The sequence below is a fragment of the Daldinia decipiens genome (assembly GCF_022478715.1).
Source record: "Daldinia decipiens strain CBS 113046 unplaced genomic scaffold F4813scaffold_4, whole genome shotgun sequence".
NCBI classification, from domain to species: domain Eukaryota; kingdom Fungi; phylum Ascomycota; class Sordariomycetes; order Xylariales; family Hypoxylaceae; genus Daldinia; species Daldinia decipiens.
Genome location: NW_026054547.1, coordinates 407,826 through 422,189, shown reverse-complemented (window position 1 = coordinate 422,189; position 14,364 = coordinate 407,826). Strand labels below are relative to the sequence as shown.

The 14,364-nt window shown below is 48.3% G+C and overlaps 6 protein-coding genes across 6 annotated transcripts; 4 read left to right on the top strand and 2 right to left on the bottom strand.

The window, feature by feature from the left end:
• Positions 1-1,473: 1,473 nt before the first annotated feature.
• Positions 1,474-4,008, bottom strand: F4813DRAFT_346888 (amino acid permease-domain-containing protein). The gene is made up of 2 exons (XM_049241896.1): positions 2,583-4,008; positions 1,474-2,516 (listed from the first exon to the last, which is right to left on the bottom strand). The coding sequence occupies exons 1-2, from the start codon at positions 3,603-3,605 to the stop codon at positions 1,686-1,688; spliced, it is 1,854 nt and encodes a 617-aa protein (XP_049103206.1). The 5' UTR covers positions 3,606-4,008; the 3' UTR covers positions 1,474-1,685.
• Positions 4,009-4,187: 179 nt separating this feature from the next.
• F4813DRAFT_346887 (uncharacterized protein) lies at positions 4,188-5,235 on the top strand. Its single transcript, XM_049241895.1, has one exon. It carries the CDS (start codon positions 4,451-4,453, stop codon positions 5,138-5,140), a length of 690 nt encoding a protein of 229 aa, XP_049103205.1. The 5' UTR covers positions 4,188-4,450; the 3' UTR covers positions 5,141-5,235.
• A 361-nt stretch (positions 5,236-5,596) lies between these two features.
• F4813DRAFT_346885 (leucyl-tRNA synthetase) lies at positions 5,597-8,973 on the top strand. Its single transcript, XM_049241894.1, has 2 exons — positions 5,597-6,221; positions 6,278-8,973. Exons 1-2 carry the CDS (start codon positions 5,697-5,699, stop codon positions 8,714-8,716), a joined length of 2,964 nt encoding a protein of 987 aa, XP_049103204.1. The 5' UTR covers positions 5,597-5,696; the 3' UTR covers positions 8,717-8,973.
• A 2-nt stretch (positions 8,974-8,975) lies between these two features.
• Positions 8,976-9,727, top strand: F4813DRAFT_346883 (uncharacterized protein). The gene has a single exon (XM_049241893.1). It carries the CDS (start codon positions 9,281-9,283, stop codon positions 9,716-9,718), a length of 438 nt encoding a protein of 145 aa, XP_049103203.1. The 5' UTR covers positions 8,976-9,280; the 3' UTR covers positions 9,719-9,727.
• A 148-nt stretch (positions 9,728-9,875) lies between these two features.
• Positions 9,876-11,232, top strand: F4813DRAFT_346882 (S-adenosyl-L-methionine-dependent methyltransferase). The gene is made up of 2 exons (XM_049241892.1): positions 9,876-11,140; positions 11,212-11,232. The coding sequence occupies exon 1, from the start codon at positions 9,982-9,984 to the stop codon at positions 11,110-11,112; it is 1,131 nt and encodes a 376-aa protein (XP_049103202.1). The 5' UTR covers positions 9,876-9,981; the 3' UTR covers positions 11,113-11,140; positions 11,212-11,232.
• F4813DRAFT_221867 (carbohydrate esterase family 1 protein) lies at positions 11,202-12,893 on the bottom strand. The gene is made up of 5 exons (XM_049239815.1): positions 12,224-12,893; positions 12,131-12,160; positions 11,951-12,075; positions 11,508-11,887; positions 11,202-11,409 (listed from the first exon to the last, which is right to left on the bottom strand). The coding sequence occupies exons 1-5, from the start codon at positions 12,524-12,526 to the stop codon at positions 11,291-11,293; spliced, it is 957 nt and encodes a 318-aa protein (XP_049103201.1). The 5' UTR covers positions 12,527-12,893; the 3' UTR covers positions 11,202-11,290.
• Positions 12,894-14,364: the final 1,471 nt, after the last annotated feature.

Sequence of the window (14,364 nt, the reverse complement as noted above, 5' to 3'; positions counted from 1 at the left end):
GACATAAACTGCGGCTACTACCAACACAACCGCAGGATAACGATGGTGGTAACAAACTACAAGATAACTTAGAAGCACTCCTAGTGGCAGTAACGTTGGTCCTATGTCTAATAAATCCTCATCGAAACGTCGTGCCACTCAGCGATTCAGAAATTCATACTATCAAGCAAGCGGCTGAAGATTGGAGACGAGAACAACATGACTCAATCTGATATTAACGATTTATCTAGAGCGACTCCCCAAAAGATAAATCCAAAAGTCTTTGGGCGAAGACAGGGTGGTGACGGTGCTTGCCCAGTAGCTAATCACGATGAACGGACTTGATGTTGCTCAGCCCGGGACGTCCTCAACCTCGAGCGACGACAATAAGAATATTTACTTCGATAATAAAAAGCACGTCTAGATCTATCGTCCGTGGTTCATACCTTCAACTAGCAAGGTATTAACTTGGTTAAAAACAAGACCATACTTTGACAGACGATACAATGAGACTCGGCATAACTATGAAACTACATGACAATGCCGGATTGATCTGCGAAGGCTGGCCCTAGCCTTTTGAGGGCTGTGGTCAAGCCGCAGACGATGAGAGGCATCATAACGGGCCGGTCGATGGCACTCTAATCGCTCTCTCCGCAATGAGACAATTGCAGATTACGGTGAAGTTATTATTTACAGTATATTCTAAATTATCCACTATTTGAGTTTAAATACCAAAACTACCCAGAGAAGAAAAGATCCCCACGACATCGAATGCAAGGAGAAAGTATATGGCGAAGACACCGTTTACTCCCACACCCAATGAACTCGAAGCCTTTGAGATCCTCCAAAGAGAATTGACAGACCCCATCCTACTGTGTCACTGGGACACAGAGGTACCCATGTCAAATAACTAGATAGGGCATCTACATCCACACAACATCATCAATTTGCTGGGAAAATCCTACCCGGGACACTAATGTCGAACCACGAAAACGATAATGACCACGAAGATGATCACATGGAAGAAGATTCAAGGATGCAGATCCAGAAATGGAAATTAAACCTATTCTCCAGAAAGCATTAGGCAAACGACAACAGATGCAAGAAAGAGCTCAGATGACTGTCTGAGTGCCAACCACTATTAAGACACAGGAAAATAATAAGACAGAACAGGAGCCAGATGATAACGATGAGCTTGTCCAATTGCACATGAAGGTCAAAGGCAAAGGCACAGTAGCATAGCGGCCATGGAACCAGCCCGCCCAAGCATGACAAGGAGCCGGAACTTCGAGCGAGCAGTACAGTAATAGCAGCGATGCGGGAGGCGTTGGTTATAGTTGCTAATCAGACGGAGCATTCACAGGAGCATTATAGCTTAGTTGATGCCTGATCTTCATGCCTTTCATCGCCTGTTATACGGACTTGGAATAAAATATAGCTCTGGATTAAAATCCAAACTAGATTGTTCTTCATAGTTCACTAAAGTAACCTAGGTTAGCTGCTTGTGTCATTATTTTTATTGACTCATTCATATTACACTGTAATGTATGTAACTGTAATATACGCTATTTACTGATGCCACCAACTAGAATCTACATACTCCAGTGACCCTGATGCTCATTCAGAATGCTCGCTATGTCCAATTGCTGAAACTTTTATAAAAACACCCCCCTTTCGTAGTTAGGATGTCAATGTTTAGTCGTAGCTCATTTCCGCCATCGTTTCCAAAACTTCCATCCCGTCGCTGCGTTGCCGGAGCTAGTCTCCCGCTTGGCGACTTGGTCCCGACCCTGTATCCTCCAAAAAAACACCGGAATCCCAGATAGGACAAATGTAACGACGATGAGCGTCTTCAACGGCTGAGCAAATATCGCGCGGCTGAGTAAGAACAGGCTTACACAGCAGAATATTATGGGAGTCGTGATCCACGTTTTGTATGGCCGCTCCAGCTGCGGCTCCTTCACTCTTAAGATGATCAATCCCAGAACGGTGAGGAAATAGAACGAATATCCCGCCACCCCATAAAACGTAACCAGTTCCCCAAATTCACCAACGATCACATATATAGCCGTTAAAGTACCGTTCAACGCTAATGCGTACAACGGCGTAAAGAAAAGCCCCGTTTCTTCGTCGCCGATCATATTGTGTAGTCGTTTAGAAAACCAATTCCTTGTCCTCGTAGTTGCCATACCAGGCTCCCGGGAACCAATACCCACACGGCTAATGATAGCCGGGACATAACCCTCCTTAGCAGCGGCATAAACAAGCCGGCTGCTGGTAAACGTAGATGAGTTGAGAGCGCCGAAGCAAGAGGCGCTAACAATCAGTGCAAAAATAAGCGCGCCGACGGGGCCAAATACTTTGTTGCCGAACATAACGGCAACAGTATTAGTAGAGTTGAGGGCATCTAGGGGCAAGACAAGGAAATATGAAAAGTTTGCGAGGAGATAGCAAATAATAATAAGAGGCATCGCCGTGTGAATTACACGCGGAAGATCCCTCGAGGGGTTTCGAAACTCGCCAACTACATAGTTCGTCTATGTTGCGATGGTTAGCTATACTGAACTGCCAGGACTCTTCTCACCTCCGAGGTGAAAACTCACATTATCCCAACCGTCATAAGCCCAAAGTCCAGCATACAAAGCAACAGCCCAATGGGTCGCGTCCGTGCTCGTACCTTCAAACCACGCATGATTCTTCCAATCCACGTTAGCTTTGCCAGAAGAGGAAAACCCAGTAAGGGCCACCACGATCCCACAGATAGTAACGCCTATTAAAGCAATGAATTTTAGGAACATAAGCGTGTCGTTTACGCGGGTTCCTAGCCTAGTCGATATGCAATTCAAGAATGTCACGGCGAACAATCCGACAAGGCCAACACTCTTGTTGATCCAGGGGTTTACTGTTTCTGCTTCTGCCCCGATCACCGCGCGCACAAGGTATTCGCCCATGATAATTGCGATTATAGCGGCACTGCCGGGCTTGAGAACGAGGACTGCTACCCATGTGAAGAGAAAACCAGCCAATTCACCCATGATCTTGGATAAATAAGCTTGCGCGCCACCGTTGAGAGGAATGGCGCCCCCCAATTCCGCATAACTCGCCGCGCCCGTCCAGGCGAGGACGCCCGATATCACCCACACAACCAGCGATGCGCCAGGCGAGCCAACATTTACGTTGACTTGGCTAGGGGACGAAAAGATCCCCGACCCAATTACTAACCCTACAATTAAACCCAATCCGTTCAAATACGTCAGCGTTTTGTGTTTTTCTAGCGAGGGTCCACCCAGCCCACCATGGCGCTGGGCGGCTGACGTAGGCGCGCCTAAGGGAGCATAACCAGGAGCGGTAGACGAGGAGAGCGGGAAGAGATTCGCAGCGTAGTCGAAGTTGGAGTTGACCGAGTACGTTCTTCCATGACCGGATCTTAAATCGGAATGGCTCGCGGAATTATTGTAGTCTAACGGGTCGTCTTGCTCGAGCGAGAGTTTCCGCGAGGAGGATAGCGATGCTCTAGAGTCTGTGTCCGAGTAGGTATCGGGACCGCGACTGGACGATGCTAACGAGGCTAGTTCGAGGGAATCTCGAGCGCCTGGGTGAAGGGCGGACGAATATTGAGCTGGCATCGCAGCTAGCTGAGGCTATATCGGTACCGATAGAAGATAGTGAGTTCGGCTATTGTCTATTTTCTATGTCGTCGAAGAGAAATCATGGTCGGTTATAAGTGGTCGCGCACGTACGGAAGAAATTCGTGGCGTCAAGAGCTTGTGATATCAGACCCTCGAATAGCCAAGAATATCCGAATAGTTAACGTATTAAGATTTGGAATTAAGAAGATGCAATGCCAATATTGAAACAGTTCGTATGATTATCTTTAAAAACCCAAGCCAGGACAATAGACTGGACAAGTTATGTAGGACTCTAGAAGGAGGAAAAGGCTGAAAGGGTTGAATAAACCAAATACAGAAGATGGAACAATGAGATTGCGATGGTTGTTTCTGATCTTCCACGAGTCCCCCCACAGCTCCTTCCCCTTATTCAAGTTAAGCAATGATAGGGCGGTCTGTGCGGGACAGAGTAATAATTCAAGTACCGTACATAATCCTTGGCGCATGACGGTTACCTTACCCAGTGATTACCTATGTAATATTGACTTACGATAGGTACATATAGGTTTACTGTTTACGTGCATATACCCAAGCCCCTATCGCCAAACAAACACCCTAACGTTGTCTTTGTTTAAAGATAGGGGGTAAATAATATTGTTCGCCCTTACAAAACCGTCGTAGCTAAATCATCTCATTGTCATCGTTGAATGTTCAACGAGCACGTTTACATTGCCATTGAATACTTACCAGTATATATACGCCCTTCAAGATGCATTCAAATGAGACTAATCACAACCTCAGACAACAATCTCAGAAAATACATATAATAAAGAAATACCAAGCTATTATAACCAGTCTCGAATATGTCTCGTAACAGCGATACTGAGAGCCACTCTGGCGACTTATCCGCCAGTCGCTCTTCGGGCAGCTCTTTTGTCACCATCCTCTATACAGATGCCCCTGATATCGATGCTGGGTTAACAGCACTTGTCAGCTCTCTCGTGGGCCGCGAAGTCAAATTTTCAGAACAATCAGAAGAGGCTAATGAGATTCGTGGAGTGATCCTCCATCAGATGGTGAATCTTCTCCGCCTGTTAGACTTGGAAGGTACTTCTCCTCCCAACAACAATGTCGATTCGGAGACTGCTGATAGACGGCTCCAAAGCATCCCCTTAGGCCGCGTAACCGCAAAAGGTTGGATCAAGAAACTTGGTCGCGCCTGGACTAGAAACTCGGCAATTTCTTCGCACCTCGTGAGGTTTGAAGAGCTCTACCCTGACTGGGACTCTGAAGACAACTACAAGCTTGCGCGGGTTTCGGAGATGGTTTTTCATGATCTACATGCAGTTCTGCAAGATCTTCAACAGTTGTTTAACGAATTTCCCGATACTTCGGATGAAGAAGACTTTGAAGTGGAGGATGTCGACCCTCTGGACCCCCTGGACCCCTTTTGGAGTGATGACGAATTTGAATTGAGCGATGATGAGATGCGTGATCTTGAAATATCTCAACTTCATATAGATGACAGTTCCGACCTGGAAGAAGTCGTCTAATTAAGTTAGTTACCTCCTAAATATTTACAGTCAGTAGTCCTTTGATGTTTACATTTGCAAGACTTTAGTTTTGTTACTTGATAGTTAATCTACAGAATTATTAAAACTTACTCTTACTACTACATTGTTCCTAACCTAGGTGATTGAGCTATGATAACTTCGCTAGATGTCTCAAGTGACCAGTATATGTTGAACAGAACTGGCCTAGATTTGCCAACGGGATTAAAGCCAAGCTCATTTTTATCTATAGCCTATTAAGCTCTTTACAATTCGTGGTGTCTCTGTTTTATTTTAACGTAAAGATTTCGAATAATCGGATAGTTCTATAAAATGCATTGGTCTTACAAGGTGGATAATATGCATATACATGCACAACTATGTACATAACAAAGGAAAGGTTGCTAATTACGAGGCGCGTTGATAAGATAACAACCTCGGATCGGTTTGAATAACATTGGAAAGCTTGAAGCTATTCGTCAAGCTCACAAAATTCATTATATTATTACATTCGGCCACAGGCTCGTTCTTGCAGGACAGCGGCCATGCGAGCTACCCGATGTATTCCGTTGTAAGAAATATTGCAGGTCAGTCGAGACCGTACTTGAAGCTTAAAACCGTATGGTCTTCAAGTTCTCGAACATGCATTCTTCGTCGGACGTATGCTACAGCACAGCTCGACTTGCCTGCTTTAGACAGGAAATGGCGCCAAGCTTCGAAGCACGGCGAGCGCCTGGAAGAGGGCGGCCGGTTTCGTAGTGAAACAGGCGGTGCTACTGCTTTAAAGCGTGATAATTCCCAGTTCACCAACAACCATATGTACATACTTTCCATGTTCCCGTATCCCTCCGGCAACTTACATCTCGGCCATCTTCGTGTTTACACCATAGCCGATGTAGTAGCACGATTCTATATGTTACAAGGCCGTGATGTTCTTCTTCCAATGGGCTGGGATGCCTTCGGGTTACCTGCTGAAAATGCAGCAATTGAACGCGGCATTGACCCCAGTGTCTGGACGAGGGACAACATTGCTCGCATGAAAGAGCAGCTCGAGTTGATGAATGCGAGCTTCGATTGGTCACGGGTTCGTTCAGATATATCATGATAATATCAGCGCGCCGAATATTAATAACCACGTAGGAATTTGCAACATGTGACCCGGAATTCTACAAGCACACACAGAAAATATTCCTTCTTCTTCATAAGCACGGCTTTGTGAGCCAGCGGAAAGCGACTGTAAACTGGGATCCTGTCGATAAGACTGTGTTAGCCAACGAACAGGTCGACTCGGACGGTCGGTCATGGAGATCAGGCGCAAAGATCGAGCAGCGCGAACTTGAGCAATGGTTTTTCCATATCACCCAATTCAAGGAATCGTTGCTGCGGGACCTCAAGAAGCTTGGCGAGGATGATGCTTGGCCCGACAGAGTCTTGACTATGCAGAAAAATTGGCTAGGACGCACAGAGGGTGCTTACTACGAGTTCCTCGCCAATACCGAGGACGGAAGAACCGAGTCTCACAAGGTAAAGATATACACAACAAGACCGGAAACTATATTCGCAGCCCAGTTTCTTGCTCTCTCCCCACATTCACCTGTCGTACAAAGGCTAGCACAAGATGATCCAGAACTTCGAGAGTTTATAGAGCGCGTAAAGGATCTTCCCCCTGATACCACAGAAGGTTACCAGATACCACACCTAAATGGAATAAGCCCTCTTTCCTCCCTCAAAGACGTTCCAAAAGAAAATCTCAAACCTCTTCCAGTATATGTTGCTTCTTACGTCAGAGGAGATTATGAAACCGGAGCAATTATGGGAGTCCCAGCCCACGACGCAAGAGATTTTGCATTTTGGAGAAGGCATCGCCCTGAAGAGCCCCTTAAATATGCTGTCTCGCCCGACATAGATGGATCTATCTCTACACTCAAGGACGGGCCTTACTTAGAGGCAGGATTCTTGACCCCTGTTACTGGTTCATACTGCGCAACGCCCTCTGGCGCTGCAGCGAAGGATATCGTCTCTCAGATCAAGGCTGCATCCAACCTCGCAGAAAGTAACACGAAATGGAAAATTAGGGACTGGCTGATTAGCAGGCAGAGATATTGGGGGACTCCAATCCCTTTCATCCACTGCGACACATGCGGCCCGCAGCCTGTCCCCGAAGATCAACTTCCAGTCACCCTTCCCAAAGTTGATCATCACTGGGAAAGTGGTCGTCCCGGCAACCCTCTGGAGTCCGCCGCCGATTGGGTTAACACCTCGTGCCCAAAGTGTCACGGCCCAGCCAAGCGAGATACCGACACGATGGACACGTTTGTGGATTCTAGCTGGTACTACATGAGGTTTGCAGACCCCAAAAATTCAGAGGTCCCAGTGTCTGAAGCCGCGGCAAAAAGCCACCTTCCTGTAGATATCTACATTGGCGGAGTCGAACATGCAATTCTCCACCTCCTCTACGCTAGATTTGTGTATAAGGCGGTTACGAGCATTTTGTATCCCGAAATGGGTGTCAATAGTAAAGAAGATGAGCATTTTAGTTCGCCACTAGGCTTCTCAGGGGAACCTTTTAAACGACTCATTACCCAAGGCATGGTACATGGCAAGACGTACACGGACCCTGACAGCGGACGCTTCTTAAAGCCGGACGAAGTAGACTTGTCAAATCCTTCTCAGCCTAAAGTAGTGGCATCAGGAAAGACCGCAACAGTATCCTTCGAGAAGATGTCTAAGTCTAAACATAACGGCGTAGACCCAACTTCGTTTATTTCCAAATATGGGTCTGATGCTACAAGAGCTCACATCCTCTTCCAAGCACCCGTCGGAGAGGTTTTGAACTGGGACGAAGATAAGATTTCTGGTGTCACGCGCTGGTTGCGTCGAGTATATGACTTTGTCCAAGATGTTCGAGAGTCAAGAGAGTTTGAGCCAATGCCCAGCACTGACTTCAATGGGAAAGCTTATTTCAGCCGCTCTATGGATGAAATACAAAAGATGAACGAAAAGGAATCAGCGCAATGGGCTGCTGATGTGGAAGTGTGGCGTACGACGCAGAACACTATCGCGTCCGTTACCAACGCGCTAGAGAAAGTCTATCCCTTAAATACCACAGTATCAAGCCTGATGGGCCTCACAAATATACTAGTCGAAAATCAGATAGCTTCAGATATGATCAAGCGCGAAGCTACACGACGGCTTATACAGATGATGGCGCCTATCACGCCCGCATTTGCTGAGGAGTGCTGGAGCATCCTTGCGCCCAATAGCCGAAGCATATTCGCCAAGGGCGAGCGTATCTGGCCCGCCCAAGACGGATCAATACAGCTTCTAGGACGAAGCCACGTTTCTTGCGCCGTCCAGGTAAACGGTAGGGTACGGTGTGTGGTGGATATACCAACGAAACCAGCAGAGATTGCAGATGGTGGTAATGAATTCCGCGACTGGGTTACAGAGGAGATTCTCAAGTCGCCGGAGGCGCAGGCTAAACTGGTTGGCGATTTCGACATCAGGAAGGCGAGCAAGGTGTTCCCCGTCCGAGGCGGCGCGGTCGTCAATTATGTGATTCCAAAGAAAAAGGTGTAGACAAAAGTGGTAAATGAGTACATGTTTGATTAGATACCCAGCTCAATGCTTGGCTAGGCATGTATAACTAAGATAGATAAATGTATATAACAGAAAGGAGTAACATATGGAACACTTCCGACCAATGGACCTCTACATGATAACCAAGGTCATAGCTAAGGTCTAGGTTAGGAACTTTAAGGCTTCGTATAGGCAATGCGCCGTAGATGAGCTGCTTTCCATTATTTTCCAGGTAGGCGGCCACTACGATACACTTTCACATCATGATTTCGCTATGCTTAATCTATACTATACTTCATCAACCTATTTTATAGCAGTGTTCAGAAACCGTGCGTGCGCACATAGTATGACTATAAAAGGCTCGCTGTTATACATATCGGCATTTTCTTTCCCCTAACCAAAATTCCTTCTATATTTCATTAAAAGTCTAGGTTACCTAGATACGACTTGAGCGCTACATTCCATACACCAAGACAAAAGAATATAGAGTTAGTCTAATACTCTAATAGTACCGCAAATTTCGAAGTGACATCTACCTAAACATACACCGTCACCATCGCCACAATGCCTCGACAACCCGCGCTCAAAATCACCAACACGCTCTCCCTAGCGCTCTTCCAAGCCGACGTCATCCACAACCAACTCAACCCGGTGCGCCTCGCCGTCGCCGTCGAGTGCTACCGGATCCAATCGCAGACATTCCGCATTCCCGACCGCTACGGCGCGTTCTCGCCCGGCCCCGCGCGGCTCCAGGTGTACCAGGCGGGCCGTTTCATGGTCCTGCTGTTCAGCCTCGCGTACCTGAACGCGGCGGCTTGGACGCCGGCGATTGTGCTGCTGATGTTGTTTGGGGGGCGAGGCGAGGCGGGGAGGGTGGTCCTGGCGGTGGGGGCTATGGAGATGTTGGTGGTGGCGACGTTTTGGATCGCGATGTGTAGGGATAGGCGTCGGCGGTTGGGGTTGGGGTTTGTGTGGGGGGATTGGAAGGGGAGGAGGGATTAATAATGGAACCCCTATTAAGAATAAGGAGTACTAGAATAAGGAGCACTAATGCCGGCGTATACGTACATACAATACATATTAATCGTTAACCAATAGACGTGCTTGATTCTATTAAAAGCGGGACCGTACAGTTAATTTCTACAGGCAGAGAAACCGTCAAACAACCTAACCTAACCACTAGGTTAACAGGTACCTACCTCTATACCACACCACACCACGGCCAAGCCTGACGCATATTTTATACTTTCTCCCCTATAATACAAATGCCATGCCTCTCACCCCCAGCTATCCAGCGCTTACACACCAACAAGGCGCTCCTCACCGCTCTACTCCCCACTTGTAAAAACATGGACTCGGCGCGCAACGAGCTGCGCTGGATCCGCGAGCACGTGTGGTCTTCCACCCTCGCGCCACAATTTCAGGGCATCTCAGAGGCAAATGGCAACGACGAGAAGAGCAAAAATGCGCTGCTAAACCGTCTGTGCCGCCTCAGGGGCCGCGGGTATCCGCTGCAGTATATCCTGGGGACCCAGCCCTTCGGCCAGCTCGAGATCAAGTGCCGTCCCGGGGTGTTGATCCCGCGCCCCGAGACGGAGGCTTGGACTACGCATCTCGCGGATATTGTGCGTAAGACCTGGAGAGCGAATAAAACTAAGAAGGAGAATGATATAATTGCGAATCTGAGGATCCTCGATCTGTGTACCGGATCTGGTTGCATTGCGCTACTACTATGCTCTCTCTTAAGCCGGAAGTTTCCAAATATGCATGTCCAGGGGCTTGATATTGAGCCTAGGGCCGTCTCGCTGGCGAAGGAGAACCTGGCGTATAATATAGAGCGCGGCTTGCTTAGACAACAAAATGCCAACGCCGTCTCGTTCAAGGGGGCGAATATCTTCTCTACGGACTGGCTCGCGCCGATCCTCAAGCAAGCGGATCTTATTGATAATCGCCGATTTAAACAATCAGCGTTGGAGAGAGGCACCGTAGATATACTCGTCTCCAACCCGCCGTATATATCGCAAGAGGGTTTCGACCGCGACACGGAACGCTCGGTGCGCGACCACGAACCCCGTCTCGCTTTGGTCCCTGAGCTGCCAGCAGGAATTTCGTCATATGGGACTGTCCTACCCGAAGATATGTTTTACGCTAGGATCCTGAATGTTGCAAAGGTACTCCAGCCGCGGTTTGTGGTCTTTGAAGTGGGCAGCTTAGCGCAGGCAATCCGCGTGGTGCAGATGGCGCGTGGACGCTACAGAGAGGCAGAAGAAGCCGAGATATGGAGGGATTGGCCTGATATGAAACCTCGCGAAGACGAGCCGGAGAGCGTGGACGTTGCCGGTATGACTGTGCCGGTTAGGGGTAGTGGGAATGGAAGGGCTGTGTTTCTTCGTTGATTTGATATACCCGAACTCGTAAATAAAGGTAGGTGCTCAACATTTGAGAAACCATTTGTTATGTACACGAAAACGATATTTACAGCTAATAGTATACAGCCAACAACCCTATATATATAGGTACGAATATTACTCTACCCCCCGAAACTACTACACGAGCATACCTAATCTACTCTCTTCACGGCTTGGTAAACTTATCGAAGAACTCCATGATTATCTGCGAGGCCTGTATATGCGTCGGTCCCTGTCCCGCCGCCACCTGCGAGAAGTTGATCTCGGTCGATGCCCAGCAGTGCCCTGCAGGAGTATCAGAATGTAAGCGAATAACTCCCGTGTACAGATGTCACATAGGTAACTATATGCAAAAGAGGGAGAAGAAACTAGGTTAAACGTACCCATATCATCGACTTTCCAATGCTGCAGCGCGCCCTCCTCGCTACCGCAATTCCAGGTAGTATAGTGTACGTCGCCATCAAAACTATCCTCGACCTGCTTCGCGCTGTCGTCGCACCCGTTTCGCTGTGCCCACCATCCTAGCCAGTCTGAAATACTCGGCTCCTCGCCGCCCTCGCCGTCTCCGCCGTCGTAGTGCACGCTACCGTCAGCACCTCCGTGGACCTCGAGCAGAGGCAGTGGGCTCCGCGCCGGCTCGCAGTCCTCGTGCGCCGCGTCGTTGTCTGTGTAGTACGATCCCGAAGCCGGCGCGAAGGCTGCGAACTGGTCTCCTACGTCATTACATGCGATGGTGTTGACGAAGCCGCCACCGATGGACATGCTGATTTTTGTTAATGCCCGCGTTAAGAAATACAGGATCGTTAGATGCGAAAGGAGACTTTACCCTGTAGCGTAGATCCGACTGTCATCTACGCAGTATGACCCCCGTACATCGTCTAGCAGATCCGAGACAAATTGCAAGTCCTCTGCGACCGAGGCCTCAGAGTAGTTTGCGCCAGCCCAGGCGCCCTAGGGTAGTGTTAGATACGGCAGTTCATTTGGGGATGGCATGTTAGTGACTTACGCCGACACCATTCGGATAGACCATAATTTTCTAAGCAGTTCTTCTGTAAGTAACCATATTCTACAAGAACGGGAGGATGTAGAAACTTCATACATTGGCGCTGAACTTGTCGGAACTCAAGCCGGTGTCCACCTCGAAGAACAACCCAATACTGCTTGAGCCGTGGAAGCCGACCACGACCGGATACGGCGTCGTCTCGCTATAGTTCCCCGGCGTGTGGATGAAGTAATTTCGCCCACGACCGCTGCTAGTAAGACTATTGTATTTCGTTACGCCGGGGAGTACATGTGATTTCCCACACCCTGCAGACCCTGCTGAAGCCGCTGTAGGAGCGGCAGCGACGGGGGTGCCGAGAACGCTCGCGGCGATGATACTTGCGAAACTAGAGAACTTCATCGCGCTACCTGTATTCTTCCTACGAGTAAAGAATGAATAGGGTTAGGGAGAAAAAGAGGAACAAGAACAAGAGGCTCATTTAAGCTTCTTGGCCAAGCTCATCTGATCCAGGGGTTCAGGTGTTTACATATATATGAGCAGCCTGCTAATGCAAGATCGGCGGTACCGATCTATATTTGTCGATCCGCGCGCACCGAGGGACGGTTAAGATAAACACCTGCCCGAATAGTCAGGGTAAGCCTGCGACGTCTGGTTGGACGCGGGGACATATTAGTTTCACGGGGAATGTAACGTTATTGTTACAGTTAGGTAGTCTTAAATACTCGACGTACTTCATTGTATTATCTTAATTCACCGACCGAGAGGCTGGCAATAGAAGCTACTTCATGTGATGTGACCCCTTTACATACATTAGGTAGGTACCTAGGTTAGGTACATGATAATAGTAGTAGTTTAGAATGCAATCCTTCATCACATGAATCCCGACGTTTTGTATCTCTTGCCAGACCCCCCTGTGCCCTTCTTCCGTGCAGGGCTATTATAGATGTCTTCATTATCCATCAAACTCCCATCTTTAAAGAGAAACCCCCAATGTATGCTGGTGCACAATTATGTGCGCAAGCCAACATCGAAAATCGATGTGTTGAACTCGTCCTTAAGTTAGATTATCATCGAAGGAGCTCTCTGTGGCTCTTCAAAATCCGATTCATAGTAGACATTAGGCTATAAGTTACGAGCCATAGAACTGACCAAATCGGTCTCGTAAGAAGCCCCTCGCTTATAGTAGAAACCCGGCTACCAGGACAAACGCGAACAGAGGCAGTAGCATGATATTCGCAACCACCGCCGCCGCCGCCGCCGCACCCAGCATTTGCCTGGGTGTCGGCTACGTCTCCCTCGCGACGGCAAAGAACACGCCGTAAGTAGACTTGGAGCTGGAGTATGAGCGCTAGCATAGTAATTTCCGTTGAGTACTCTGCCACTATCGCCGGAAGTCGCTTCGGGGCGTGCTCGCGAGGAGTGGGAATGCCGCGGAAAGTGTGGGTTTTCATAAAGGGGGGAGGCTGATGAATTCTGTGGTAGATGGAGTTAGTGCTTGGCTGGCTTATCGAGGGTAGGTGGTTGCTGTTCATTCATATGATATGCTCGTTTGAAAATATCTCATTCATTTCAGGCAACAGTCTTAAGTGTTGCTCGCGGTATGAAGGCGGGGTGGATGAGGGAGGGGATAGGGTATGAATGAGGTAGTGCCAGTGGGAATAGTGCAGTGTAAGTTGTGTGGCAAGGGTAGGTAGGTAGATGATAAACAACGTTCAAGTAAAATAGTACTTACTGCAGTGACACCACATGTAGGCAAATAACATCCAAACCAGTTCGAGGGAATCAGGAGATGTTGGCGCCATCTCAACGATCTCATCCACGATTTGGCGACGCTCTGGAATGAGAGGGTACGGTGCCCATCGGCGGTAGTCCACCCATGCCAAGGTAGAGAGGCAGAAGACTGTTGTGTAGAACATCCGCTTGAAGAGAATGTTGTTGTCGGTCGAAACTGGGACATGGACGAGATAGATAGTCGCCATTGTTATTGTCCGGGTGTGTAGAAGTAGTCGTGATGAAGAAGTCAGGTTAAAGTAGGAGTGGGTGTGATAGTAGCATCTGATGAAGTTAGGTTAAAGTAGGGGATATAGAGGTGATGGGGGTGAAGAGAAAGGGGATAGAAGTTGGTCTTGGGAGTTGAGTTGGGAAGATTCCTTGCGAAAAAAGGAATATGAGGTTCATGGTGCCACTCATATCGTGGAAGGAATATAATAGGAGTAGGAGTGATGGTAGGGTCCGAT